General features: G+C 35.9%; 4 protein-coding genes across 5 annotated transcripts; 3 read left to right on the forward strand and 1 right to left on the reverse strand.

Moving 5' to 3' along the window:
• Positions 1 to 1997: 1997 nt before the first annotated feature.
• On the forward strand, positions 1998 to 3359 carry LOC130499921 (protein MIZU-KUSSEI 1-like). Its single transcript, XM_056994426.1, has one exon. The coding sequence runs from the start codon at positions 2383 to 2385 to the stop codon at positions 3139 to 3141; it is 759 nt and encodes a 252-aa protein (XP_056850406.1). The 5' UTR covers positions 1998 to 2382; the 3' UTR covers positions 3142 to 3359.
• Positions 3360 to 8386: 5027 nt separating this feature from the next.
• LOC108837104 (protein TRANSPARENT TESTA 16-like) lies at positions 8387 to 11499 on the forward strand. 2 transcript variants are annotated; one of them, XM_056993677.1, is made up of 6 exons: positions 8387 to 9554; positions 10404 to 10473; positions 10562 to 10717; positions 10902 to 10946; positions 11054 to 11104; positions 11206 to 11499. In XM_056993677.1, the coding sequence occupies exons 1-6, from the start codon at positions 9367 to 9369 to the stop codon at positions 11422 to 11424; spliced, it is 729 nt and encodes a 242-aa protein (XP_056849657.1). In that variant the 5' UTR covers positions 8387 to 9366; the 3' UTR covers positions 11425 to 11499. The 2 variants fall into 2 exon arrangements, with proteins under 2 accessions (XP_056849657.1, XP_056849658.1); XM_056993678.1 differs by lacking the exon at positions 10902 to 10946 and having other exon boundaries at positions 8390 to 9554.
• Positions 11500 to 13521: 2022 nt separating this feature from the next.
• LOC130494257 (transcription factor TCP7-like) lies at positions 13522 to 14340 on the forward strand. The gene has a single exon (XM_056993761.1). The coding sequence runs from the start codon at positions 13637 to 13639 to the stop codon at positions 14228 to 14230; it is 594 nt and encodes a 197-aa protein (XP_056849741.1). The 5' UTR covers positions 13522 to 13636; the 3' UTR covers positions 14231 to 14340.
• Positions 14341 to 18988: 4648 nt separating this feature from the next.
• LOC130500208 (uncharacterized) lies at positions 18989 to 22849 on the reverse strand. Its single transcript, XM_056994969.1, has 6 exons — positions 22821 to 22849; positions 21134 to 22742; positions 20430 to 21055; positions 20063 to 20350; positions 19878 to 19983; positions 18989 to 19606 (listed from the first exon to the last, which is right to left on the reverse strand). Exons 1-6 carry the CDS (start codon positions 22847 to 22849, stop codon positions 18989 to 18991), a joined length of 3276 nt encoding a protein of 1091 aa, XP_056850949.1.
• Between the last annotated feature and the right edge of the window lie 4243 nt (positions 22850 to 27092).

Here is a 27092-nt window from a genome sequence, read left to right on the forward strand (position 1 = left end):
ACTGAATCTTATATCTTAGTACGGTCAATGTATCTTTATGTAAATCCATAACTTTATACATGTAAATCATCGACGAGGTTTGAAATAAAGAATACACATGTTACCACTTTCGTATATTTAAATATTTTCATGCTATAGTGACTTTGTAGTCTTTTGCTCAATTATTTGTTCGTATGTTTTTGTCTTTTTACATTTACGAATAGACATGTTCACCACTTGTGACAGAAAAAAGACATCTTCACCACTTTCTTACTAAAATGACTAAAAAAAAAAGAACTGATGAATGATGACATCATTGAAACATATAAAAGCATAGGGATTGTGATTCGGATGAATTGGAGAAGGGCAAGGTACTTGGTTTACTAGGACCATCACCGGAAGTAACGTGTCAGTTCGCAGGCCTCGGTTTACTCTGCAACCGACAATAACGAGAATCACAACGGAGCTATCTCTATTTATGACGTCAAAACCAACTATATAACTTCATATTCATTTTTCTTACACTATTATACAAATTGAATTATAGGATCGTTTTCATTCTTCGATACAAGACAAAGCCTGTCGAATGTTGTATGCCCATCAATGGCATGTCACACCAATCTTTATTTGAGAATATTTTGTAATGATTCGAAACTATTGAAAACATTGATGAAATGAGAATTCACCCATCATTCATGAATAGTTGAATACATTAAACTTTACTGTATATGTCCATTCACCATACACAGTAGTATTAGAGACATGATGATTTTTTTTTGCTAGACATAATGATTTGAACCACAATAATTGATGAAATTCTTTGCTTTGGGATAAAGACTCCAAGTTCTTGAAGAAGAAGAAGATAGAAAAAGAGAATTAATTGGGATAAAAGTTCGTTTATTATGAACTATATGAGGTTTTTTGTATATGTTAATGCTGTCTAATGTTGGATTAACGGGAACTATAATGGTTGTGGTCTGCTAAAAAATATATTTCTCTTTTTAAACTGCAATTATAGAAATATGTGATTAAGTGATGAGATGGGACTGAACTTTGGTAAATGAAATTTTACACAAAGCGGTTTGCATATAGCATGCGTGATTTAAGTTCCAAATGGTGTTTGATGCATACAAAAAGCTTGTAAGTCGTCACAGAACTCTTATGTGTCAAATAATTTGAGTCGTCGAGTGTGTTTTTTACTCTCTTTTTTTCTTGTGTCAACTATTGTTTTTTACTTTCCTCGGCTAGTAAACAGTCTGAAAACGTCTTTCGGATCTTTAAATGATTAGAGAAGCTGTATGTAGACTAAAGATTTGATATAAGAGAAGGAAAGTTTTGATAAGTGTGCTAAAAACACTTTGTTACTGTATGAAAGATTGAAGTCAAAAAGGGGAGGAGTCAAAACAAAATGAGCTCTTTGTGATTTACCCCACATCGAAAATGAAACAACAACAACACACACACTTTGTCTCCAGATTCCTTTCTTTTGTCATTTTCTCGTGTTTCTCCCAAAGCATTCAACAAAAGCACAAATCCTAGTTATTCTTTAGTAATAAACAAATCTATCTCCAAAAGCCAAATAATACAACAAACCATCAGGTAAAGAGTAAGATTAATGGTAGTATTCAGAAGAGTGATACTTATGAGAATAAAGGAAACAATAGAGACTATGAATATTAGTCCCTCTTTTTTAAAAAAGATAAATGTTTAAAAATAAAATTATATTTCAAATGTATATATGTGTGTGTGTGTGTGTTTTTTTAATATTTTTGTGTAATTTTTAACAAGTTGATACTGGTAAATTGTCAACTTCATAAGATAATTATTCAATTATTACATAAAATGGTATATTTATAATCAATTTTTACTATTTTAATTGTGTAAAATACACAACAAAAGTTATTTAGGAAAAGAGAGAAAGTATTTAGTAGAGTTGAAAAAATTCACAGAGAAAACAAAACCAAACTATTTATTATTTTCCTCCTCAGTGTATGAATTATTAAATTCCTCTTTGGAGTTAAAATCAATCCCAAGTCGAATCACTTGACACCTATAAAGAACTAAAAAGCAAAAGACAAATCTACACACAAAAATGAAACTATTATAATTTTCTGTCTTCTTTTCCAAAATCTTCTACAAAGATGAGTTGGTGGGTCAAGTTACTGTCGATTCTCTGTCAAATGTATTATCTATCTTCTCTCTCACACCAACACACTCACAACGACAAGAGAGAAAGATATAGAAAATAGTAAAGAGATAGAGAGAGAGAGAGTCACCAAATAGACCAAACCTGAAGTTAAATTCACACCAGCTACTTTGGTCATTAACCACATCCAGAAACACACACACACACACACAAACACTCTCTCTCTTCTCTCTTTCCTTAAGGTTCAGCTTCTTTCAATGGCGAAACCAAACATACATGACTTTGCCTCCAAGAGACATAACAGCGTCCACTGGACAACAAAAGTCGGATCAGACGAAAACGTTGCTTCCCATAACCCTCTTCCCGACAAGAACACTAAACCCTCTACTGTAATAACTCCCAAAAGAAAGCTCCAAACGTTCGCCGTCTCTCGCCTCCGTTCAGTCATCTCCTCTCTCAGCAGAGTCCGACCCGGTAACAACAACTCCGGACTCGGAGCCCGGGTCGTGGGCACCCTTTTCGGATCACGCCGGGGGCACGTGCACTTCTCCGTCCAGAAAGACCCGACTTCCCCGCCAGCGTTTCTCATCGAACTCGCTACTCCGATCAGCGGACTAGTCAAGGAGATGGCTTCGGGGCTCGTGAGGATCGCTCTGGAATGCGACAAGGCCAGAGAGGAAGCAAAAGAAGAAACCGGAAACCGCCGTGGACGGCGGTTGGTGGAGGAGCCGGCGTGGAGGACTTACTGCAACGGGAAGAAGTGCGGGTTCGCGGGGAGGAGAGAGTGCGGTGAGAAGGAGAAGAAAGTTCTGAAGGCGCTCAAGATGGTCTCCATGGGCGCCGGAGTTTTACCAGAGACGGAGGAGACATCCGCCGGTGGAGGAGGAGGAGAGATAATGTATATGAGAGCCAAGTTCGAGAGGATCGTCGGCTCACGTGATTCCGAAGCTTTCTATATGATGAATCCTGATAGCAATGGAGCGCCGGAGCTCAGCATCTATCTACTCAGAATTTGAGGAGGAATATGATCATACCGAACCTTCTACTTGGGTAAGAGGTTTATCGGTTAAGACAGATTTTCCGGTTTAGTTACTTTGAATTGTCGGTTAAGTGAAAATTAAAGTAGAGATGTCTCTATTGTTGCAATTCGGTTTAGATGAGAATGTGATCGATGGATGGATGATGTGCTAGAGCATGTTTTTTTCTTTTGGGAGGTAGGTTTAGGAGGTTTTAAAATTTGGTATATGGATATGTAAATGTATAAATTTCACTTTTATAAAATGTGTAATCTTTTTGTTGTTTCTAGAATGTTTTTAAGTTATCATGGGGAGGACCCAGGCTGTAGAATCATAATGATTAAAGTCTTGATTTGTTTCACATTTCCATTAGTATTTTGGTCACTAAACTATGATTAAAAGTGTGAAATCATAATTGATTTTCTCTATTCCAAGAATAGTGATAATAATAGAATTGAATGTTATGGACCATACACTATAATGGATACTCGTATCCAACATAACGACGAATTATATTTATTTTTCTGAGATATTCTGCTAGATGGTTCAATCTATTAAATTCGGGAGATTAGCTTCCACACATACTGAAAGATTATGTATACAATGACATACCAAATTATATTCTTGTATTGTAATGTCGAGGAGCTTTTACTTTTTTCTTCTTTCATTGCATACTCAACACAAATAACTATAGTTATAATAACTGAGAATTAAACTTGTAATAACTCATAACTAAGAAATACTATATGCAATATACAAAATCAAAATAGTCTCATATGTAAAATTGTCTCTATATAAAACTTTGTTAGGTGTTTGTACATTAAGAAAACATAGATTCGACTAAGATCACTGCACAATTTTCTTTTTTCTGAACACATACTGCACAGTACTCAAGGAACATGCTTTCTTCCTTTTTCTTTTTATGCTAACGTTAAAGAACATGTTTACCGATACGAAATTGTAAAGTTTCTTCATGAGAATTTTCAAAAGAGAGAAAAAGTTGATGCCTACGACTATAACAATTAAGATTATAAAGAAAGTATGTTTTGAGAGGATCGTGGGGTCGCGTGAAGAAAGTATGTTATGAAGATTTTAGATTTACTTCCAAATCTCTCAAATTCAAATATTGTTATAAATTTATGATTATAAACTTATGATTGTTATGAAGATTTATTTATGTCACATCATATTATTCTTGTTAATATTTTTGTTTGTTCTTTTTTGCAGATGACATGCCACTAGGAGTAGTTTGGGTTGTGCTCAGCTTCCCTGATGAAGTTGTTCGAACCTCTGCAAGGGTTGTGCATGTCGTAGGTTGCGATTTTGCTAGACCCACCGGACAACCTCTTGTTGTGGTTCAGAACACCGATGAAAAAGACTTTCCGGTAGGAGGCACTCTTGATGTTCTCTACGGCGGCTCAGTCAACGTGTGGGGCGAGGAGATGATGGAGGTCTACGAAAGCTGTTCAGTTGCAGTTCCCATCGGAGGCACAATCATCTTCAACGAACACATTGACAGGTTGGAAGGTTTTATCTCGCGCAACCACCAAATCTAAATGCATTTTCTAAATGTATGTGTGTAATGGAGTTTCTTTTATCTAATAACTCGTGTGTAATATTGTTTCTTTTATCTAATAACTCGTGTGTAATGGTTGTTTACCTTATATCTAAATGCTTTTTATCTAAAGGCTTGTTCTTTTATCTAAATACTTTTTATTTTACCTTATATCTGTGTGTAATTAATGGTTGTTTTTCTACTACTATTATAAATATAATATTTGCAGGATTGACACGACATGCATCAATTACTAAGGCTTCGATCAGGCGGATCGAACGGAACATAAGTGGATCAAACGGATCTAGCGGTATAGGAGTAGATCAAACGTATCTAGCGGTCCAAACATATGTATGAATGGTGAAAATGAATAAAAAATGGTTCAAAGCACTGTATAAATTTAAAATAATTTATATTATTATTTAATTTTATAATTCATAGTACTTATTTTTAAAAATAACTTATATTATTTTTATTCAAAATATAATATATGATTGAAGCCATTTTAAAGTTAAAATTAGCATTTGTACATATTTTAGAAAATAAAACAGTTATTTTAAAAATACAAAAGTGAAAAACTGCCAAAAACACTCATGTAATATATATATATATATATATATGATGTCAAAAAATATATATATATATATATATATATATATTTAAAACGATAATTAATATTCAACAACATATAAATCTTTGAAACTAAATAAATAAACTAATATGATGAACTTAATGTAAAACATAAACTATGTAATATATTAGCTTATATAACAAACTTCATACACAACTAGAGTTTTATTGTGTTTTAGAAAATAAATAAAACAAAAAAAATAGGCAGACCACACAGAACACTCCAAATGAGGAGTGTTTATACTGTTCATAGCGGATCATATTTGCTTCTTAAATTGAACTGCTTGTGGATCAAAGTTTTATATTATTATTTTGATTACTGTACGCACACAGTTACTTTGTTTTGGTGAATGGCAATTTGGAAGTGGATGCTCCACACAAGCAGACGAACCACTTTTGGTTCAGCTCTCCATTCATAGCCTAAGGTTTTTTCTAAGAAAAAAGTTATGGTAATACGTTCAATATAATATAACAAAACTGCAGTCCCGTCTAAACCGTATACGTGGACAAGTTCCAATGCTTAGTTTTTTGAACATTGATATTATTAGACGTACACTAGGTAATTCTTGTCGAACACGTTGTGGGCGTTAGTACCCACCCAATCCGCTAATCTCACTCCCATTTCTCATCTTCTGGGGATCGGCCGTATAGCAGTTTACTCTTACCAGAACTCGTCGTCCAAGTGGCTCATAGATCTCACCAATGCCACACCTCGTTGCTCTCTGGCCTCTCTGCAATCATCTTCCTGTTCATCGCTGCAGGTTATTTGCCCATTCTCTAATTTTGATTTTCTGAAGCATTAAAAGATCATGATCTCTAGTTCATCTTGTATCGGTGTGATATTGAGATGAAACAAGTGAGATATTGTGCAGGCTGTTATGTTAAAGGAGTGTAAATATGAGAGCGGAGAGTTGTGCAGGCTGAATATTATTGTTTAGGTTTTTGTGTGAGACATGATCAACATGAGATCATTAATTGAGCTTTAGTTTATGAATCTATGATCTAGAATATGAGATTATAATATTGTATTATGTTATTCTTGTTCTTGACCTGAAACAACTGAGTTAACCTCAACACATTCGTTGCATTTGCATGTTTTATGTTTTTGATTCCAATGTTCCAACCAGTTCTCCACTGTCTAGATTACAACAACTCTTTTTGTTGTTGATTGTGTTGTGTGAATTGCAGGAAGAAGCATGGGCAGTAGGAGGGAGTGGGATTCTATTGAGAACAAGAAACGGAGGTAAGTCATTAGTCATGGAAACCGTGAGAAAGGCTGCCGATAGTATCGTAGCTAATCTATACGCAGTCAAGTAAGAGTGTCTCTTAACCAAACATCACAAAAACGCTTCACCAAACTAATCAGCTCTCTAAATCATAACTGTGTGTTTTGTAGATTTGTGGATGATAAGAAAGGGTTTGTGCTTGGAAACGATGGAGTCTTGCTTCGATATGTCGGGTGAAGAAAATGGCAGAGCATTCTATTAAATACACATAAGAGAAACATAAACTGAATGTTATAATTCAACTCTGTTTTTTAATCTAAAGTGTAAGAACAAGAACATGCTGACTAAGAGTTGTTTCCGTTGGAAACTGCCTAAGGAAAGATGGTAGGCAGCAAACCAAAGCGGCGTCAAACTGACCCTTTTACATGAGCATATTCTATTTTAATCATGTCGCTGCAGTGTACCAAAACTAACACTGGAACCGTGTAAAGTTACTGCGTCTTGGTTCTCTATAGGCCATCAACTTTAAAATCTCTGTTTACAATAGTATTGATTGGTCATAGAAAACCTTTCCCGGCGTGAGGAACTCGTTTTGGCGCATCTAGTCTGCGCAAGAACCGGACGGTTCATCATCGCTATGGCCAGAAGTTATCTTTAACTCTAACGGTAACCACTGAACTACATAAATACGCTAACGTCGTATATCGTAATTTTTTTTATGTCATACGTATTACTCTCTGTCTAGAGACTAGAGTTTACGTAAGCCTCAAATGAAATAACCATAACATTTATCATTTAATTAGGCATGTTACTTGATAAAAGCTCAATAGTTACATCTCTTATATACGTATTTGTATGTGATCAACAGGATCCAGATCTGCTGGAATGATGATGAAAACAGAGCTTGGACCCAAATGTTCCTCTCTAATAATTTAGTTACCTAATTTAGAAACCATAACATGTTTCCTGTGAGTCTCTGACAGAACAAAAGAGTTCTCTCTCTACCTCCTTACTATCTGTGACGCAAAATTCAAAGGAAAAGACTTTACTTCATAATTTAAACGGATTGATGTTATGATACTATCGTATATATATATATATCATATTAACAAGTTAGTTTCTAATGCTATGAATGGATGCCAAAATCTATAATGTATTAGAAGTTCTAATACGGGCTTTATCGGATTCGTGGTTAAACGGGCGTAAGGATAACGGGCTGTAAACGGGGCGGGCCTAAAGGGGCAGGTTTTAAACGGGCTCGGGTAGCCCGTTTTAACATCCCTAATTAGAACTCAACATATTTAGCCACGATATTGTTCGTTGCTTTGTGTGGTGATGTTGCTGACTATTGTTAAAAATACATGTTGTGCTCTCTTGTTTTCCTCTCATATTGTAACCAGACGATTATTATATAGTTCAAATCACAGAAAAGATTAACTAGTTTCCCATGAAACGAGGGTAGCATACTAGCATGGATTATGCGATACCATCTCATATCTGAATTCGATTTTATTTTAATTAATTGACTCAAAAGAAGAAGAGATAAACTTCTTAGCAAAAAAATAAGGAGATAAACTTCTTAGCAAAAAAGATAGAGATAAACTTCACAGATAATAAGAAAAATATAAAAAGTCACTTTCAAGTATTGTTACCACCTCTCTTCTCTCTCTCTCTCTCTCTCTCTCTCTCTCTCTCTCTCTCTCTCTCTCTCTCTCTCTCTTCTCTCTCTCTCTCTCTCTCTCTCTCTCTCTCTCTCTCTCTCTCTCTCGCCTTGCCTTTTGCCATTTGTTTTCCTTAAACAATATTTTCATGAAATTTCTATTTTGGATTCATTATACATGTTGCGTCATGCATGGCAGATCAAATAATTTAGTGGTCCAAAATTTGACTTTCAGGGATTTCTCTGCTAAAGAAATTACCAAAACTGTTATTACATTCTAATTACAACTTAATACTTATCTTCTTGTTTTAATTTTGATAGCTTAACTTATTTTATATATTACTTGCTAGTTAAGTGTTGGGTATAAATCTTGGTTAATTCACTTTGCTGTACATATATAAAGTTTATGTTTACGATGTTCTTTTTTTTTGAAAATGGTTTTCATTTCTGTTTACGAATATTAGCGCAAACACATATAGTTTGAAGGTACAAATTAAGACATATCACGAGACGAGCATAATGCTGAGCATAAATGGTTACTGCATAACGCAATAACACTAATTGGCCATAAGAAATTGTTGATGTTGAAATACGTAAGCTTTATATAAACATTAATTGCACTCTCAAATTAGAAAAACTTATGTAGTAAGAAAGAAGAGGAGAGAGAAATGAAATTCGAAGATGGTGAGCTGAAACCAGACGCTACACACAGAATCTATATAAAAAGAAACGAGAGAGAGTCTGATGAAGCATGCTATTCCCCATTATCTCTCTGCTTTGTGTCATCCTACTGATCTCCATTTCCAGATCATCCCCAAGAACACGATTCAACAAGTACTTTAAAAGACTCTCTTTTCTCATTCTTCATTCTTCATTCTTCTCTCTTTCTCTCTTTATATTTACCATTAACTCACTCACACACATTCTCTCGATTCTCTCTAATTCACACCTCAAGATTCAAGAATCAAACTATCATTGAAAGGAATCCTGTAATTAACTCTAGGGTTTTCAATTCTTGTATATTTAGTCTTGTTCGTTTTGTAGTTAATAAGAGATTGCTTCTTAGTTGATCTATCTTTTGCATATGTTTACCCACATCACATATACATTTGAATCATCAGGAGGAGGAGGAAGGGGTGAATAAGAGGAGAGAGATGGGAAGAGGGAAGATCGAGATAAAGAAGATAGAGAATAAGACATCAAGGCAAGTGACCTTCTCCAAGAGAAGAAGTGGTCTTATCAAAAAGGCTAGTGAGCTCTCTGTTCTCTGTGATGCTCACATCGGTCTCATCGTCTTCTCAACCACCGGAAAGCTCACCCAGTATTGCTCCGAACCCTCCAAGTTAGCTCCTTTTTCTTCTTCTTCTCTCTTTCTCCTCTCTCAAATTAGGGTTTCAGAGATCTATACATACATGTGTATATATAACTAATAGTATCCTTTTTTTTCTGGTCAACTGTATTGATCTAATTAAATGAGGATATGAGACATATATAGCTCCTCGTGCTTGTAAACAAACAGTTTTCATCATTAGTTTCAGAAGTAGCAGGTAACTAAGATTTTAATTTGGCCAAGAAGTTAACAATCTCTCTGATGCTATATATAATCATCATTGATTATATGGGTTAAAATCTATGTTTTCTACACCAATGGTGCAAAGAGATCTACAAAGATTTGATATCTCTTGAACAACCTTTCTCGTAAAAAATAGTTTACAAAAAAAAAAAAACCTTTCACATAAAAAGATCTCAAAGTTATGTTTGTAAAACACTGTGCATAATTTTACAACCTATATATAAGTCTTTTAAATTTTTTGGATTTAATGTGTTCAAAAAAAAAATTCGATTAAAGATGATTCAATTATAAAGATGTGTTAATTAGACCGTTGTAGATCTAAGTCATAAACGAATGACAAACTCATTCACATACATCCCTTACAATATGAAAATAAAGGTATGCTATTAGTTCTAAGTTTTCTTTCACAAAACAAAGAAGGGGAAACACCTTTTAATTATTTTTTTCTTGTAACCAGTTCTTTTGGACATCCTTTTTGTCAAAGTATATATAGATAATAATCTAGAGAACTAAATTCATTTTTTTAGTTTTGTGTTCCTCCATTGATTATCGAAGTCTTGACTTGTGAGATTGAAGATACTAATTTGATAACATTTCATAATTACCAATATTGAACAGGATGCCTCAGCTCATTGATAGATATTTGACAAAAGAAGGATTACAACTTCCTGACCTTAATGACGACCGGGTATTATATATATACACATACTTAATTCTTTGGTCTTACCAATTCAGAACAACGAAATTAAAAGAGTTTTGTATATATATATATATAGGAGGAACTGCGCCATGAGATTGAAGTACTAAGAAGGGAGACATGTAAGCTTGAGCTCCGTATGCGTCCATACCATGGACATGACTTAGCCTATATTCCTCCACACGAGCTCGATGGACTAGAGCAACAGCTCGAACATTCTATCCTTAAAGTCCGGGTAACCTATCAATATATTCTCTTTTTTTTTTTTTTTTTTTTGGGCAACCAATATATTCTCTACTGATCAAAAAAAATAATAATATATATATATAGGTATACACATATTCTCTTAAAACTATATACATCATTACAGTGTTGTCTAATTTCTCCCTTTTTCTATCTCTAATGATAATATATTTAAGAATGAGTTGCTGAAGCAGCAGCAGTTGGGGAATCTAAGCATAAAGGCTGCTTATCGATTATTCACTTATTTTTTTCTCATATTTCTTCTATAAATGATAGTCATATGGCGGGTTTAATTAATGATCAATAACTATGTTTATGCATGTTGTAGAGGCGGATGCTAGAAGACGATAACAACAATATGTACCGTTGGGTAAGTTTGGTTACTAGCTAGAGAATGTTAATCTGTTTGCACATTTTGGCTTAAATGAGATATTTTTTTTTCTCCATGCCGGTATGGCTATATTGCAGATTCCTGATGAGCATCGTACGGCAATTGAGTTTCAGCAAGCTGGGATAGAGACCAAATCAATGGAGTATCAACAGTTTCTAGAGCAGGTTCAGTACTATAATGATCCTCATCAGCAACAACCAAGCAGTGTTCTTCAGCTCACTACGCTTCCTTCGGAGATTGATCTTAATTACCATCTCCAGGTTGCTCAGCCTAATCTTCAAAACGATCCAACTGCGAAGATTGATTAATCGTCAACCAGAACAACTCTTTCTTTCTAGAGATGAATGAACGAAGAATTACCATTTCCGTCTTTTATTACCTATTCTGATTAGCCAATGCCATATTGTTTGTCTCTTTTGTGTGGCCATTGAATCTCCTTTAACGTACAATTAATTTGAGAAGTACAGTGGAATGGACTTTGATTAAATTATTAATCATACTATTTATCATTATCACATATTTGCCAACTATATATATATTAAAAACTGTTTACGTAAACGCAGATGTGTTCCGTATCATGTTTCTCTGGAATTAAGGTTAATTAACATTGGAAAAAAGCTGTTGTTCTGGTGTTCCAAAGCTAACCGGTGATACATGTTGATCAGTTGATCACCATTCACTTCATCACAAATATTTTTGGTGACAAATTTTTATTTAAAGAGGTTTCCACTAATTGTTTGCTGGTAGTTTTAAACAGATTAGTCTTTAGTTGATGAGACATTTCATTAAAATTAACTATTAAACGAATTGGAATTTAAAATAGATTGATAAATACCCGAAGTGTTTTTTTTGGTAATACTCGAAGTGTTTAATCAAAGTTGTCTATTATTATCTGTCGTATTCACTCCAACAAACATATATGATTAGATTGAATGGGTCTCAAGTTAGCGGTACAGTGTTTACAAAAAAAACGAAACATGAACACACACGTAGGCCATATCTCATGATTGCATTTGCACATAAAGTGTAAATTAATAATAAGAAAATACGTTTAGTGAAATATTTGTTTAAGGTGCGACAATAATTAACATATATATGAACAAATGCTCTCGGTGCATAGGTCATGAATAGATTTAAATTATTGTTACGATATACTACTAATGAAGCGTATCCGCCAAATGGACTAATCACTTCTTCTTAAGGTCAGACTCAACGGACTTAGTTGTTCAGAAAAAAAAAGACTCAATGGAATTAATAACTTAATTAAATTACTTCAGTCTTATATTTATATTGCAATTTGAGTATAACTTACTGTAAAGTTTTATGATATATTAATGTAGTACTTATAATTTTCACATTTTCACATGGGATGTGATGTTATTGTAAATATACCAAGTTTTTCCAACTTACGCCAGTTTCCGAATCTTTATTGTGAAATACGGATCGAGCAGACTCACGTGTTTTACGTGAAGTAGGATGTGATGTTATTGTAAATATACCAAGTTTTCTTTAGTGTCGACAAAGGAATTCTAAAATTTTGGACATTTCCTACTTCACGTAAAACACGTGATACTGGTATACCTGCAGATATTTAAATTGAATGGCCAATAAGATTTCCAAAAATAAATATATAAGAACTATATATAGCTCAATAAGTATCGATGCCAAAGTTTACTTACCAATCAATTACCTCATTTGATTGTCTCTTTCTTCAATCTTTTCAATAGTTGAATTAAATAACTTACTAGATTAATCGTCCCAATTTTTTTTAAAAAAATTGTGGCTTTGGTATGAGTTAAGTTGGATAGCTCAGAGCATCTCCATTGGAGTTTTTAATATGGGGTTCACACAACTCCAAAAAAAAAAAATATAATAAAGGAAAAGCTATGAGTCGGTATCGTCCAGGTTCAGTGTGGTGAGACTGTCTCTTGACTGTTCTGCGGGCCCCATGACATGTGGCAGCCCGCGATAGATCAGTTTTAATTTTTTTTTCTTAAAACAAACCAAAAAATTAAAATAATCAAAAAATGCATTGGAAATCGTGATAGTGGGAATTTGCCAATGGAAATACTCTTACAAAAGTTTTAGCCAGTGGATTCATTACTGTGCTAGTATCCAAATTCCAAGCCGATTTTTTTTTATTTAATCTCAAACCAAAAGAACAATAACTCAGTAAATAGTGAGAAGATTAAAAATTACCTCTTGTAGCAGCCTAACTTAAATTCCATTGACCTAGTGTGCCACATGCTAGGTCTTCACCGGAGGTCAAGAGCGTGAAGTCCACCGCGTCATGACAAATAAAAATGTCCCCTCAAAAAAGCAAAAAAAAAAAAAAACAGAGAGGAAGTGAGCTGTGAAAAGGACCCACCACCCACATGTGTTCTCCTTCCTGTCTCCACCAGCTCTTTCCTCTCAATCATTAGCTTCCTCTCCCTCTCCCTCTCCTCCTCCTCTGAATGTGTTTTCAGTAACAAGAGAATCAAGAACCACTATTCTCTCTTCCAAAAATCTACTCCAAACATGTCTAACAACAACGACGGAGCTCTTGTCGTGAAGAAACCTCCGGCGAAAGATAGACACAGCAAAGTAGATGGAAGAGGGAGAAGGATACGTATGCCTATCATCTGCGCAGCTCGTGTCTTCCAGCTGACAAGAGAGCTCGGCCACAAATCGGACGGCCAAACTATCGAGTGGCTACTGCGTCAAGCCGAGCCTTCAATCATAGCCGCGACAGGAACCGGCACAACTCCGGCGAGTTTCTCCACCGCGTCAGCCTCTCTCCGAGGAAACTCCACCACTTTGTCCTCGTCTCTAGATCATAAGCCTTTGCTAGGTTCCTCACCGTTTATACTCGGAAAACGTGTGAGAGCCGACGAGGATACACCGTCTGGGTTCTGGGCGGTTCCGGCGAGGCCGGAGTTCGGACAGGTCTGGAGCTTTGCCGCAGGAGGTCCACAAGAGATGTTCTTACAACAGCAACAGCAACAAGCTGCAATGGGTGAAGCGTCAGCAGCTAGAGTCGGGAACTATCTTCCGGGTCATCTTAATTTGCTTGCTTCTTTATCTAGTGGAGCTCCCGGGTCGGGTCGGAGAGAGGGTGATGACCAGCGTTGATGCCTTGATTGTGAAGTTAAACCCCTTTTTTAGTTTTGGTATATTAATATTAATCTATGTTTCTCTATTGTCGTTTCGGTCAATATCAATCTCTTGCATTGTTTACTCGAGTGGCATATCTCTGTCTCCCTATGTGTGTTGTTTAATTTTAGAAATTTAGCTGATCGATTTCAGGAGTGATTTGAGAGTATCATCAGTGTTTAAGTTAAGATTAGGGTCAGGGTTTAAAAATCTAGTCTTAAAGAGTTGTGTCCGAGAGGTTTTTTAGTTTTTGTTGGGACCAAGATTTACTTTAGTATATCTTGTAGGGTAATAAAAAACCGTGGAGGTTTCTTTTACCCCTTTTGTCTGTTTTTCCCCGGCGAAACAGAACCGTCGTCAAGATTCAAGATACTATTATATTGTTTGCTAATTGTGTAACGTGTTACAACAATTGCGGTGAGCAAATTTGCACAAGCTGTTAACCCCTATGTTTCTTAATCCTCCGTCGGTTTTATTATAAATGTCATTTTGACATTTTTTACAGGGATTAAAAAATGGTATAATAGATTAATATATTTATTTTTAATATATAATTTAAATAAAAATCTATTGATTATTTAGAAGAATAAAAATAGATTTAAAATACAAAAATTAAATTAAAATTATAGAATATCAACTATTTTGAAACAAAATAAAAACTCTAAAATAAAGTTATTATGAAATTGAGGGAGACTTCATAATTTATTTTGGTTTCTCTCTATGCATTTATTGATAGACAAGAGCTTTTATGTGACTGTGATTGTTGAGCTGAAATTGAACTTGGAGGATGAACATATAATACAGTAACTTTTTTTTCTTTGCGAAAAATATGAATCGTGGGTTTCAGATGATTAATAAAGAAAAGACAAAGCAGATGTGTCATCTGGCTGAAAACTCTTCCAACTTTTATTGCCGTAGAATTTATGTCACGTGTTTGGATGTTTGGTTTGTCACGTTAGTCAGATAAAAGATTCGACTCGTAGGTGACATGATATCTTTAAAATCTGGCTCTCTATATTTTTGCTCTAGAAGCTTGTTTTTTAATTTCTAACAGAAGTACAGAACTGAACTAAAACGAGTTATGGATGATACATCTCATCTGAGATTAGCCATTCAAACATGTGGCGGGTCCATAAGCAAAGCAACATAGCACTGTGTTTATATGATTTCAATCGGAGTTCTATTGTAGGCAATTGACTATTTTAATGTTGGTTTTGATTTTGACAAAAATCACTATTACGACGTAAATCCTGGTGAAGGACAGGTATGAAAATAAAGTTTTAATCCTTGTAATATTATGTTTAAAGCTTGAAATAGTTAAATTTGTCATGCAACGCATATTAATTAGAGTTTTTTAAAAAAATATAGAGTATTAAAGTATGCTATATTTACAGTTACTGATTAATGTGTAGATGATGTTAGCTGTAGTTTCATATCTTCGATCATAACTCCATCTGTTATATGCAAATTAATAATTCACTGATCACAATTCTATTTTGATGAATACTATCAAAGTGATTAGATGGTTTCTGTTGACAAAGAAACAAGAGTAGTAAAAAAAAAAAGAAACTGTTGTGAACTATTAGCTCAAATGCATCCTTGGTTATAATATAATTTATGTTTATTATAATTTTGTTGGTGTTTTTGGAGAAGAACAAAAACGTGAGAGAGAGAAAGTCATAAAGAGCAAAGGAGACAGATGTATTCACTTATCAATGTTGTATCATGTACAAGCTATTTATACTAGAAGAAGAAAAGATTAGTCATCTTCTCTTTAACACATACGAAGACATGTGTAATTGATGACAACTCATGATATAAATTGTAATGTCATCACATGTGTTTGCCAGATGGATGATCACCATTATTTAACACTCCCCCTTGATTATCCATCTAGTATTACGTAGTGCCTCGTTAAAAACCTAGTCACGGAAAAACCCAATGGGATAAAAACCATGACAAGGGAAAAAGAGTACACTGACGTAGTCTTCCCCTGAGAGTAATGGACATAGCTTTTACTTTATAGGTCACACAAACGCCGCATCCCGATATCATTGTCATGTTTTCGGAATGTTGTAGTCGGAAGAGCTTTGGTGAATCAATCGGCTGGATTGTCGCATGACCGTTCATATTCTATGTCCACTTCTTTATTTTTCTCGAGCTCCCGAATGTACGAGAAAAATCTTGGAGGGATGTGCTTTGTTCAATCTCTTTTGATATAACCTTCTTTGAGTTGAGTGAAGTAAGGCGAGTTATCTTCAAAAACTTTCGTCGGCTATTTTTTGTTAACTACTCCACTTGAATCTTGTATCTGGTGATTCATTGACCTTAACCACACACATATTCGATATGCTTCGAAAAAGCCGAAACCCATGATCATTTCTCGAAACTCCATGTGACCGCGGTTTCACCAATTGTAAAACCATATTCGTTTTGTGTTTGAATGTATCTGCAAAACCATACCAAACTCGGGTTTTCTAGAACAAATTAACCCAAAATCAATACGTACCTTGGAGAGAACATATTTGTTTCCGACGCCGTTTTAATAGAAAACGAGCTATATCTTGCAAAGACATTAGTGTCTAAAAGTATATTTAATCAAATACAATTCGCAAGATATATTAGCTCACATATGCTTTATTACCATTAGCATCTCCAAAGTACTTATTTATATAAGATCTTATCAGAATCTTTTAAACAATATCTCTTTTAATACATGTTCTTCTGGAACATTTCTACTTATGTCTTCTTTCAGACATTTTTGGGGATTTTTATCTTTAGAACCAGCTGGTCTCCCCCTCTTTAACTGAACTCTAGGTTCATTCGTTTTGTTTCCATCAGTTTATTCCCCAAGAACAACCACTCTTGATGGAATATTTTCAGCGGGTATATATATGATTTTGTCACCCTTTTCGTATCTGTGAACGCATCTGGTAACTGGTTTGCCAAATTATGCAAATGCACAATTTTCTAAACTTCCAGCTCTCTTTAATTTCTAGGGGGATTAAGGTGTAACAACAACTGTGTACACCATGTAATCTCTTTTAGGAATTCCTCTAATTCCTCCCCCTAACGCTGGAATTCATTCTTATTAAAATGGCAATCGGCAAACCGTGCCGTAAACATATCACCAGTTACTGGTTCCAGATATCTCATTTATGGCTTGTTCTAACTCTTTTAGAGTTTTATCATTCCCGAGAATATCATTAATTTTCCAGGGACTATTAAGATGCATCTCAAGTCATTTGTGTCCTGCCAGACATATCAATATTGCATCTACTATAAATTTTCTCCAGTAACCTCGGAACAAGCCGTTTTTCATACCTCAAGGTTATCTTTTATTTCATTTTCTGGAGAAATATATACCTTGGACTTTTTGTCCAAGAATTTCTCGTTTTTTCTAACGAGCTTTATATCGAATTGATTGCCTCATTTACTCTTTGGCTAATCAATTCACTCTAACCTCATACATAGAGGTAGATTTATGATCATGATCATCATTTATATAGCGCTTTTTCATTTATTTATTGTCGACAATCTATTTTCTCTTTGGTTCCATCTTTTTACCCGTACTGATATGGTTAATCGAGATCTCTTTATCATCATCGATGATTTATCCAGGTACCTGACTTCACATTAACCCATATCAACGGTCTCTTGAGATTTGTCCTCTATTCATATATTTGCTCCATTTTGAAGACTCTTTGGAACCAAAGTGGTCTATCACGTCTCTAGCGTGCCATAGACTCATATATCGTCCTTTTAGGACACATTTTCTTATTGGAGCCTTTTCAGCTGGAATATGAGATAACTATTTTATCAAAATGTCTGGCAGGCATTTTATAAATGGATTGTACTATATAAATTTCATGATAATCCATTTCTCATATCTCATTCCATCAGCTGCATATATGCTTCCAGCAATCTTGCGAGCATATTTCTGATTATTCCATATAATCTTTCCCTTTTGGATTGTATATGACTACATGCACAACTGCATGTTTACACCCGATCATGGGAATCATCTTACTTGAATTTACTTTATCAAGTACTTTTTCGAGTGAACAGAATGTTCTCATTGTTCCACTCACTAGGATTCTTTAATTCTCCCCCTCGAGATGATGACACTCCATGTCTAAAATCTCGTACTGAATCCCACTCTAGAACCAATAACATATTCAGATTTCCCATTTGGGATGAATTATGTTTCAAATCCTTTAGAGTGAGATCCTGATTTGGGGCTGTTTAAAGAAATCACATCTATTGAACTTGTTTGATGATTCAATACCCACACTACAGGAAATGTGGGTAGTAATAGCGCCCGAAAAGCGCTATGATTCATATTTAATAGCGCTTCCTTGGACGCTCTGACATCGCCCGTTATAAAAGGTCCGACCCTTTTAATAGCGGTTTTCCTTTGTGCTATTATTAAGTTTATAACAATAGCGCTTTTTTTAATGCAATTGTTAATATTTATAATAACGTTTGACAAATGTTATTATAACCTAATAATTTGATTTTCCCAATAGCAAAGATAGCAAATGTTTCGTGTTATTAATTAGTTTTTTAATTATCCGGAAATTAATTAATAATAATTAGTGAATTGATTTGTTTTAATAATGAATTTCGAAATATGAAATAAAAAAATTTAAATTATTGAAAAACCAAAAAATAGTATAATTATTTAAATTCCATAACACAACATTATCACAATTATACAAACCATCACACAACCTATTAATCTACCACTAATAAACCTTCACAATCATCCCTAACATAAACACTATCATCATCTGAAGCTTCATCACCCATATCATCAACTTCTTGGACAGGTAAAGGAGCACCACCTAAATCCTCTTCTGTTTCCAACTCATGATAACCTCTAGGTGGTGCTCTCATAACAACATACCAATTTGAAGCATCATCCTCCCTAGAGTAGAAAACCTGTTTTGCTTGAGAAGGTAGAATGAATGGATCTTTCAAATAGGCTGCTTGGTTCATATGAAGGTTAACAAGAGTGAAGCCATCTTCTTCCTTCACACCATTCGCTGTGTTTGCCCAGTTGCATCTAAAGAGTGGCACTTTGAACATGTGATAGTCGATGACCAAAATCTCCTTTATCACTCCATAGTATGTAATCATATCCGCGACCTGTCTCATATCTCGAGCACTTGATCTACACATGCTAAAGGCTTCATAAGTTACTCCACTGTTTTGTGTCTTCAGCTTGACCGCATCAGTATGAAACCGTTGGCCATTGATGATGAATCCTTTATGTGCTAAAGCAACATTTCTTGGCCCAAATGCCAACCACCTTATCTCCTTAGAATGACTATCTGTTGAGTCTGAATGAATCTGCGACAGGAAATCAGAGCATGATCATCAAGCCGAGGTACTTGAATTATAATCAAAACATGATAATATATACCAGAAAACCAATCATCAATCTACAAGCTAACCAGTCATCAAAATACTAAAAATCCAGACAGTTCATCAAGCTATAAGCTACTCAGACATCAATTCACTAAAATCTGGACATGTTCTTCAAGATACAAGCTAACCAGGCATCATGATACAAGCTAACCAGTCATCAAAATAATCAAGAAAAGAATATGGAGTTTGAAACCTTATTTTTAAGCCATTCTGCAAAGTGGTCAGTATGGTATTTCCATAACAAAGTTTCATTTCTAGCCAATCGAGCATCCTTTGCTTGCAACTCTTCCAAATGCATCCTGATTTTAAATTAAACAACAGTATATGAAAATGAACTTATGAGTAAAACTAGTAGAAGAAACATAGAGAATTACTTACTCAAGAAATGGATCCAAAGATGCCATGTTCATTAGCACATAGCGATGTGCAATGTCTCTATCTTTATCTGAAAGGGTAACCTCTATACCCTTCTGCAGAGGTCGGCCTTCAACCACCATTGTGTCAGTCTCGACATCTTCATTACGATTAACTGCTTCTTGAACTGGTACTGAATCTTTAAGGAACTCTAAACAGAATGCAACGCATTCTCCAGCCAAATACGCCTCAGCCATACATGCTTCTGGCCTTGCATAATTCTTCACAAAAGCCTTTAGTGTTTTCATGTACCTATAACTCAGGAAATATGAATATAAGTCAAACATCATTGCGGAAAGTGCATATATTAAAGCAAATGAGTTAATCAAACCTTTCAAAGGGATACATCCAGCGGAAGTGAACTGGTCCTCCCAAGCGTGCCTCTTTTGATAGATGTATTGGTAGGTGAAACATGATATCAAAAAGGGCTGGAGGGAAGAAGCGCTCCAGCTGACACATTGTTTCCACAAACTCTGTTTCCATGGATATAAGTTTCTCTGGGTCAATGATGCGCTGACACAACCTATTGAAGTAACTGCATAATCTATTTATGGCTATCCTAGGACCCCTATGTAACAACCCTCTTAATGCAGCTGGTAACAAGTTCTGTACTAGGACATGATGATCATGCGACTTTAAACTACCAATATTTGGAGGGTTAACTGAAACACAATTCGCAATATTACCACAATAACCATCAGGACCTCTAAACTTAGCTAACCTTTGGCAAAAAATGGTCTTCTCTTTCTTCGATAACCAGTAGGCAGCAGGAGGTAAGTATGTTTTCTTTCCCCTCACCTCTGTGTGCAAGTGCTTTCTGATTCCAATATCTTCTAAGTCTTTTCTTGCTTTCAACCCATCTTTTGACTTCGCACTTTGCATCAACAGAGACAATATAGCATCAGACACATTCTTTTCTACGTGCATAACATCAATATTGTGACGAACAGGTAACTCCTAACACATTAAACAAGAAACTGTTAGGCATATTCATATACAACAATCACATAATATAAGTCAGTTACTATACTTTACCTTCCAGTAAGGTAGATCAAAGAATATTGATCTCTTCTTCCACCGCCATAGTTCATTTGATTCATCACACTCTTCTTCCACTACCCTCTCATCATCTTCCAACTCTAGTCTTTTCCTTTTTTTTTCCTTCTCTAGAGGTCTACCAAAATCATTCGTAAAAGCTTGTAGTGTTTCATATATCTCAGCGCCTGTTTGTATCCTATTCGCATTCACTTCCTCCACAGTGTTGTCAAACCAAGCTTTTTTATATCTGTAACGATGGCCAGGCGGTAGTCTCCTTCTGTTACCCATGTAGACAAACTTGCGGCTAAACTTAAGCCACCTTGCAGGTGTATCCTTTCCGCATACATTGCAGGCTTGTTTCCCCTTTACTTTACATCCAGACAGTGTTCCTAAGGCTGGATAGTCACTGATACTCCAAAGCAGCAAGGCTCTGAGATTAAAATTCTCCTTCGCAAATGAGTCATACACTTCAATACCCTCAGCCCACAAATCTTTTAGATCGTCTATCAGTGGTGCTAGGTAAACATCTATGTTATTACCAGGAGCAGTAGGACCAGGGATCAACAAAGTCAACATTATATTCTCAGCCTTCATACACATGGTTGGAGGCGTGTTATAGTTCACTAACAACACTGGCCATGTGCTGTGATTGGTGCTTTGCATGGAGAAAGGGTTCATCCCATCTGTGGAAATCCCAAGTCGAAGATTCCGTGGATCAGCAGCAAAGTCTGGCCATTTAGCATTCACTTGTGCCCAAGAGATAGAATCAACGGGGTGCCGCATTGTACCGTCTTCAGTGGCATTGGTATAGTGCCAACGCAGATCTTCAGCCATCCTCTTTGATCTAAACATCCTCCTAAACCTGTCCTTGATTGGAAAATATCTTAGGACCTTTGCCGGAATCCCCACCTTTATCTCATTACTGTGCTTATCCATTTCCCATCTTGAAACTTTGCATCTTGGACAGCTTTGTAGGTTCTCGTACTCCTTCCTATACAGTATGCAATCATTCTTGCAAGCATGGATATTGTCGTAGCCGAACCCAAAGATCTTCAGAAATTTCTTGATTGCAGCTAAACTCTTGGGAAGAACATTGTCTTCAGGTAGCAAATCCTCAAGTAAAACCAACAGCTGATCAAAGTAGTTCTCCGACACACCACTTTTAACCTTGAATCTGTAAAGTCCCATGATAGCTGAAACCTTTGTGTGCTTGAGACAACCCGAGTATAATGGCGTTTGAGCATCTCTTAGCTTTTTTGTAAACTCAAGTTCCTCTGGTGCTTCATCATCTTCGTTGTCAGTTGTCGGGTTTGGACCACCTTCGTCCATGGAGAATGCTGTCTTAAACAAATCAAATGCCTCTGTTTCACATTGAAGTACACTGTCTTCTGCAGAATCTCTTTTTTCACCATGAATACTCCAACGAGAACTCTTATACTTCTTATCCATACCCCTAATCACCAAATGCTCCACAATTTTATCCAGTGACTGATGGCTCAGATTGCGGCAGTCTCTACAAGGGCATAGCATTTCAAGAAGACTTCCCAATCTTCTTGCTGACGAATTCACGAAATTAGTTGCTCCTTCTGAATACTCGTGGCTATTCCTACAAGAATCAGACAAAATAAGTTAGCTTTCTTTTAATCGGCGAGTACAAGTGAGATCGAGAGATTGTAAGTTATACCTTGGAAGCCAAATCCACGTCTTATCCATTTGCGAATACAGGAACGGCTGGTTCGATCTTAGCTTTCTTTAGGGTTTGTTTAGGTCAAAGCTCGCGAGACAGAAACAGAAAGAGAGATGTTGTGTTCTGAAATTTTCCAACTGCAAACAGAGACAGAAAAAAATGAACGGCTGTGATCAAAGATTTGGAGAGCAATCGGACGGTCTATGATTAATCCGAGTGCAATCTTAGTAGTTGCTCCTTATTGGTTCAGAAAAGAACGGCTCAGATCAAAGTTACCAACACGAATCAATGGTATAGGATTAATCCGTGTGCAATTAAAAAGAATGGCTAAGATTGAATTTGGCGAAACACATCCATCGGCCTATGGTTTGCCACGTCTGCAATCTTGGAGGTTACTCCTCATTGGCTCAGTATATTAATTTCGTTTGAAATCTTAAAATTAATATATATATAGGATTTCGAAGCAAAAAAAAATTAAATTAAATCTTAAAAATTAAAATATCAGTATTCTAATTTTTTAAAAAAAAAATCGTATACATAAAAATATTTTATGTGAGCTTTTATAAAATTGATCAATCTAGCTCATATGTTCACAAACACTACTACTTATTTGTATGTACAAAGACTTTAGGGTATAGGGTTTGAACAAATGAGTGTTTATAAAATTTATAACTAACTAGTTTTATGAAATTAAGATTACAATATCCTTTTTATAAAGAACAAAATTGTGAAATCAAGAACAATTAGGGTATAGGGTATATGTTTGTACTTTAGGGTTTAGGGATTTCACTTTAGGGTATATGGTTTTAATTTTGGTCTTATCACCTGTGGTTTTAATTTTTAAAACTTATGGTTTAATGTAAAATTATGCACTTTAGGGTATAGGGTTTAACAAGCTAAACATTTTCACACACAACCATTAATCATAATATCACACATAATATTTGTTTTTGTCAGTTAACCATAACATAATATTACACATGATTTAACCGATCATAAAAGTACTTTAAAATTCTATCACACACTAGAAATACATTGCCGACATAACAACTTGAAAACTGTTTCAGACGACATGTTTAGACAAACTTGATTTTGTCATTTGGCCATGCCACAACCGAACCCATTGCATCAGATATGTATTCAATCTCTGAATTTGGCCTCCAGACTTTTGCATCATCGATCTTAGCCACATCAATCCACACCTTGCTTGCATTTGGACCTAGGAGTACAAAGTGGCACAACTCATTCGGATCCGTTGAAGCTACTCTTCCTTCAGCTACCTTACGTCCAGAGTTGTTGCAATCCAAGAGAATACACTTCTGCTTCGGACTTCTGGTCGAACTAGTGCTGCCTGGACTCTACAACTCAAACAAGACGACATAAGAAAGTTCCAACATCAATTAAGGACTCAACATCAATCATCATACAAATAAATAAATTAACTTCATGTTAACAACATACCACTGCTTTTTTCTTGGCTGGTTTCGAAGGTGATGCTATTTTCTTGCCTGCACATTTAGTAGGTGTTACTTCTGTAGCAGGTGTAGGCATGACTTCAACCTTCAGGACTGGCCATGCTATTTTCTCGCTAAGTGCATCACCAATCAAGAACATATCAGCGGTTGGCCTCCACAAATAAGCCTGATCATTGAACACCTTCACAACTTCGATACTAACAGCATTGGGACCTAGAGGTATATTGTTAAGCATCTCTTTGGGCTTAGAAGAGCACATGAGACCTTCAGCAATAACCTCATCCTCGTCGTTGGTCCAATCATAGATCTTGCATCTTCGAGATTCACCTTCCTTGCTTTGCTAAAATGCAAGAAGGTAATGACTAGAGATAACTCAATTGTTGTAAGAAGAAAATAAGGTACAAAAATTTACCATGGATACATCTTCAGAGCAGTTTGTATCCCTATCCAAGATCACTTTATCCATTGGCCAAGCTATCTTGTATCCCACAGCTTCATCAAGAGTTAACACGTCTGTTGTAGGCCTCCAAAGTGAAGCTACTGAGCTTAGTGCAGACTTAACTACGATAGCCACTGCATTAGGACCAATTGGTATACGACCAATTTTGTACTTCGGTTCATCAGAGCAGAATTCTCCTTCACCAACAACAACATCCTCTGATTCAATCCAATCGAGTATTTGTACTCTGACTCCTACTTTGAATCCACCACTACTCTCAGATGCTTCAGCATCATCATTATTTTTCTGAAAGAAGGCAAAGGAAATCGTAAATGTCTTAAAACTAATTGACCAAATGTAATGAAAAGGATTACCTTCTTCCCAACTAAGTCTTGCACCATCCCCTTTAACTCTTGAATCTCAGTTTTCATTTCTGCAATCTTTGCGTCTCTAAAATGCAGATATGCTAGCTTAGTAGCCGTAATCCCTCTACCAAACCCCCTTACTCGTCCAGGTTTGTCTTTTCCCAAAACCTTGCTTACAGCATCTTCCCTTATGTTATCAGCAGCTGATGTTGAGTCCATCTGACTGTCAAGTGACTGTATTTGTTCCTGATACATTCATTTAAACACAAAATAATTCATTGACATAATCTATTAATTATACCCAATATATAACTTGCATAATTCTTACAATAGTCTCAGCAAACTGTGGCTTCACAGGTCTGCCATCAGCATGAGTGTGTCCCGCAATCCAAACCTTCGATCTACTCACCTTACTTGGGTCTTTACTCCTTTTTTTCTATATAAAAACAGACATATCTCAGTACCAGTTTAATCTAACAAGCTGAAGATGTTTGACTACTCTTTTACCATATCATCAGCTAAACGAAGCATCCCTTTGCGGCTAGTGGTGTGAGGAATCTGATTTCTTCTCATCGCTCTGTACTTGTTACTCGTTTCCTACAATATAAATATGACAGTGATTAAATCTATCAGATATGACCTTTAAGGATGAAACTTACTTAGTTGTAGATAACTCACCGTGAAAGATTTGGTAGTTTTACTCTTAACCCAAGAGTTCCACACTTGAATGGATGGGATGTTGCTCGGTTTTAAAGCTATTCTCTCAGCTGCAGTCTTCGCCACACGTACTTGTGACACCAGCCTCGACTTCCCAGCCCTCCACACATTTCCAAGCTGCTTGAAAATAACAGCTTTCTGCCAATCTTCTTGCAAGTTAAATCTCCCCTGCATCACAATAAGCAAGTTAAACATGTTATAATTTCATCTTGCGGTTCAACAAAACATACTAATGTATATATACAAACCTGAATTTCTTCCCACATTGTTGCTTTAGTCGCTGCATCAAGATTTCTCCAATCAGCGAGTGTAACCGGAACATGTTCCCTCACAAGAGGACCAAGAAAAGACGATAGTGTTACTGAACCAGGTCCAATATGCTCACCAATGTCATTGAATGTGACCATAATCTTATCATTGGGATTTTCAGCCACTCTGCGCAACTTTGTTGGTCCTCTTTTATTTTTTTTTGAACTTCCTCCCCTCCTAGCTCAACTCCTTCAGTACTAGGAATCTCATCATCTTGCGCAGTGCCATCTTCTTCCATATCGCGAGCTTCTTCTTCATTCCCTTTCTCATTGAGAACTCCATCATCTTCCATATTGGCCTGTTCGTCTTCATTCTCTTTCCCATTGCCATCTCCATCTTCTTCAGCCTCTTTCCCATTGCCATCTCCATCTTCTTCAGCCTCTTTCCCATTGCCATCTCCATCTTCTTCAGCCTCTTTCCCATTGAGTACATCTTCTACCTCATCAACTCGGGGAATATATTCAGGTGTAACATCTTCTAGCTCATCATCATCATCATCAGGTGTAACATCTTCTAGCTCATCATCATCTTGAGCAGCCACTTTCTTGATTCTACTACTTCTTCTCGTTGGCGTTAGAACTAAACTCTTTTTAGGGGAAGCCGTTTTCTTTGCTGTAGCTTTCTTCACTTTTAGTTGCGGTCTCTTGTCCTCCAAGCCTTGATCTACTACCTCCAAGCCTTGATTACGTCTACTCCGACGAGAACCAACTTTTCCTCCTCCTCTTGTCTTTGCCATTTCTGAAACTAATAAAGAAATCCAAAATCAAATCGAAACCCACAATCATATTCAAAATCTAAACCGAACAAACCCATAATCGAATCATGTGTTAACGCGGACATGCATGTGAAAAGAGATTCGAATCGAAGAGATACGATCAAATAGAACCCCAAAATCAAAGAGATTCGATGAAATTTTCTAATCTAAACCCACTATTGAAAGTTTCTAATCTAAACTCAGAATCAA

This window comes from Raphanus sativus, chromosome 9 (genome assembly GCF_000801105.2).
Source record: "Raphanus sativus cultivar WK10039 chromosome 9, ASM80110v3, whole genome shotgun sequence".
Classification (NCBI taxonomy): domain Eukaryota; kingdom Viridiplantae; phylum Streptophyta; class Magnoliopsida; order Brassicales; family Brassicaceae; genus Raphanus; species Raphanus sativus.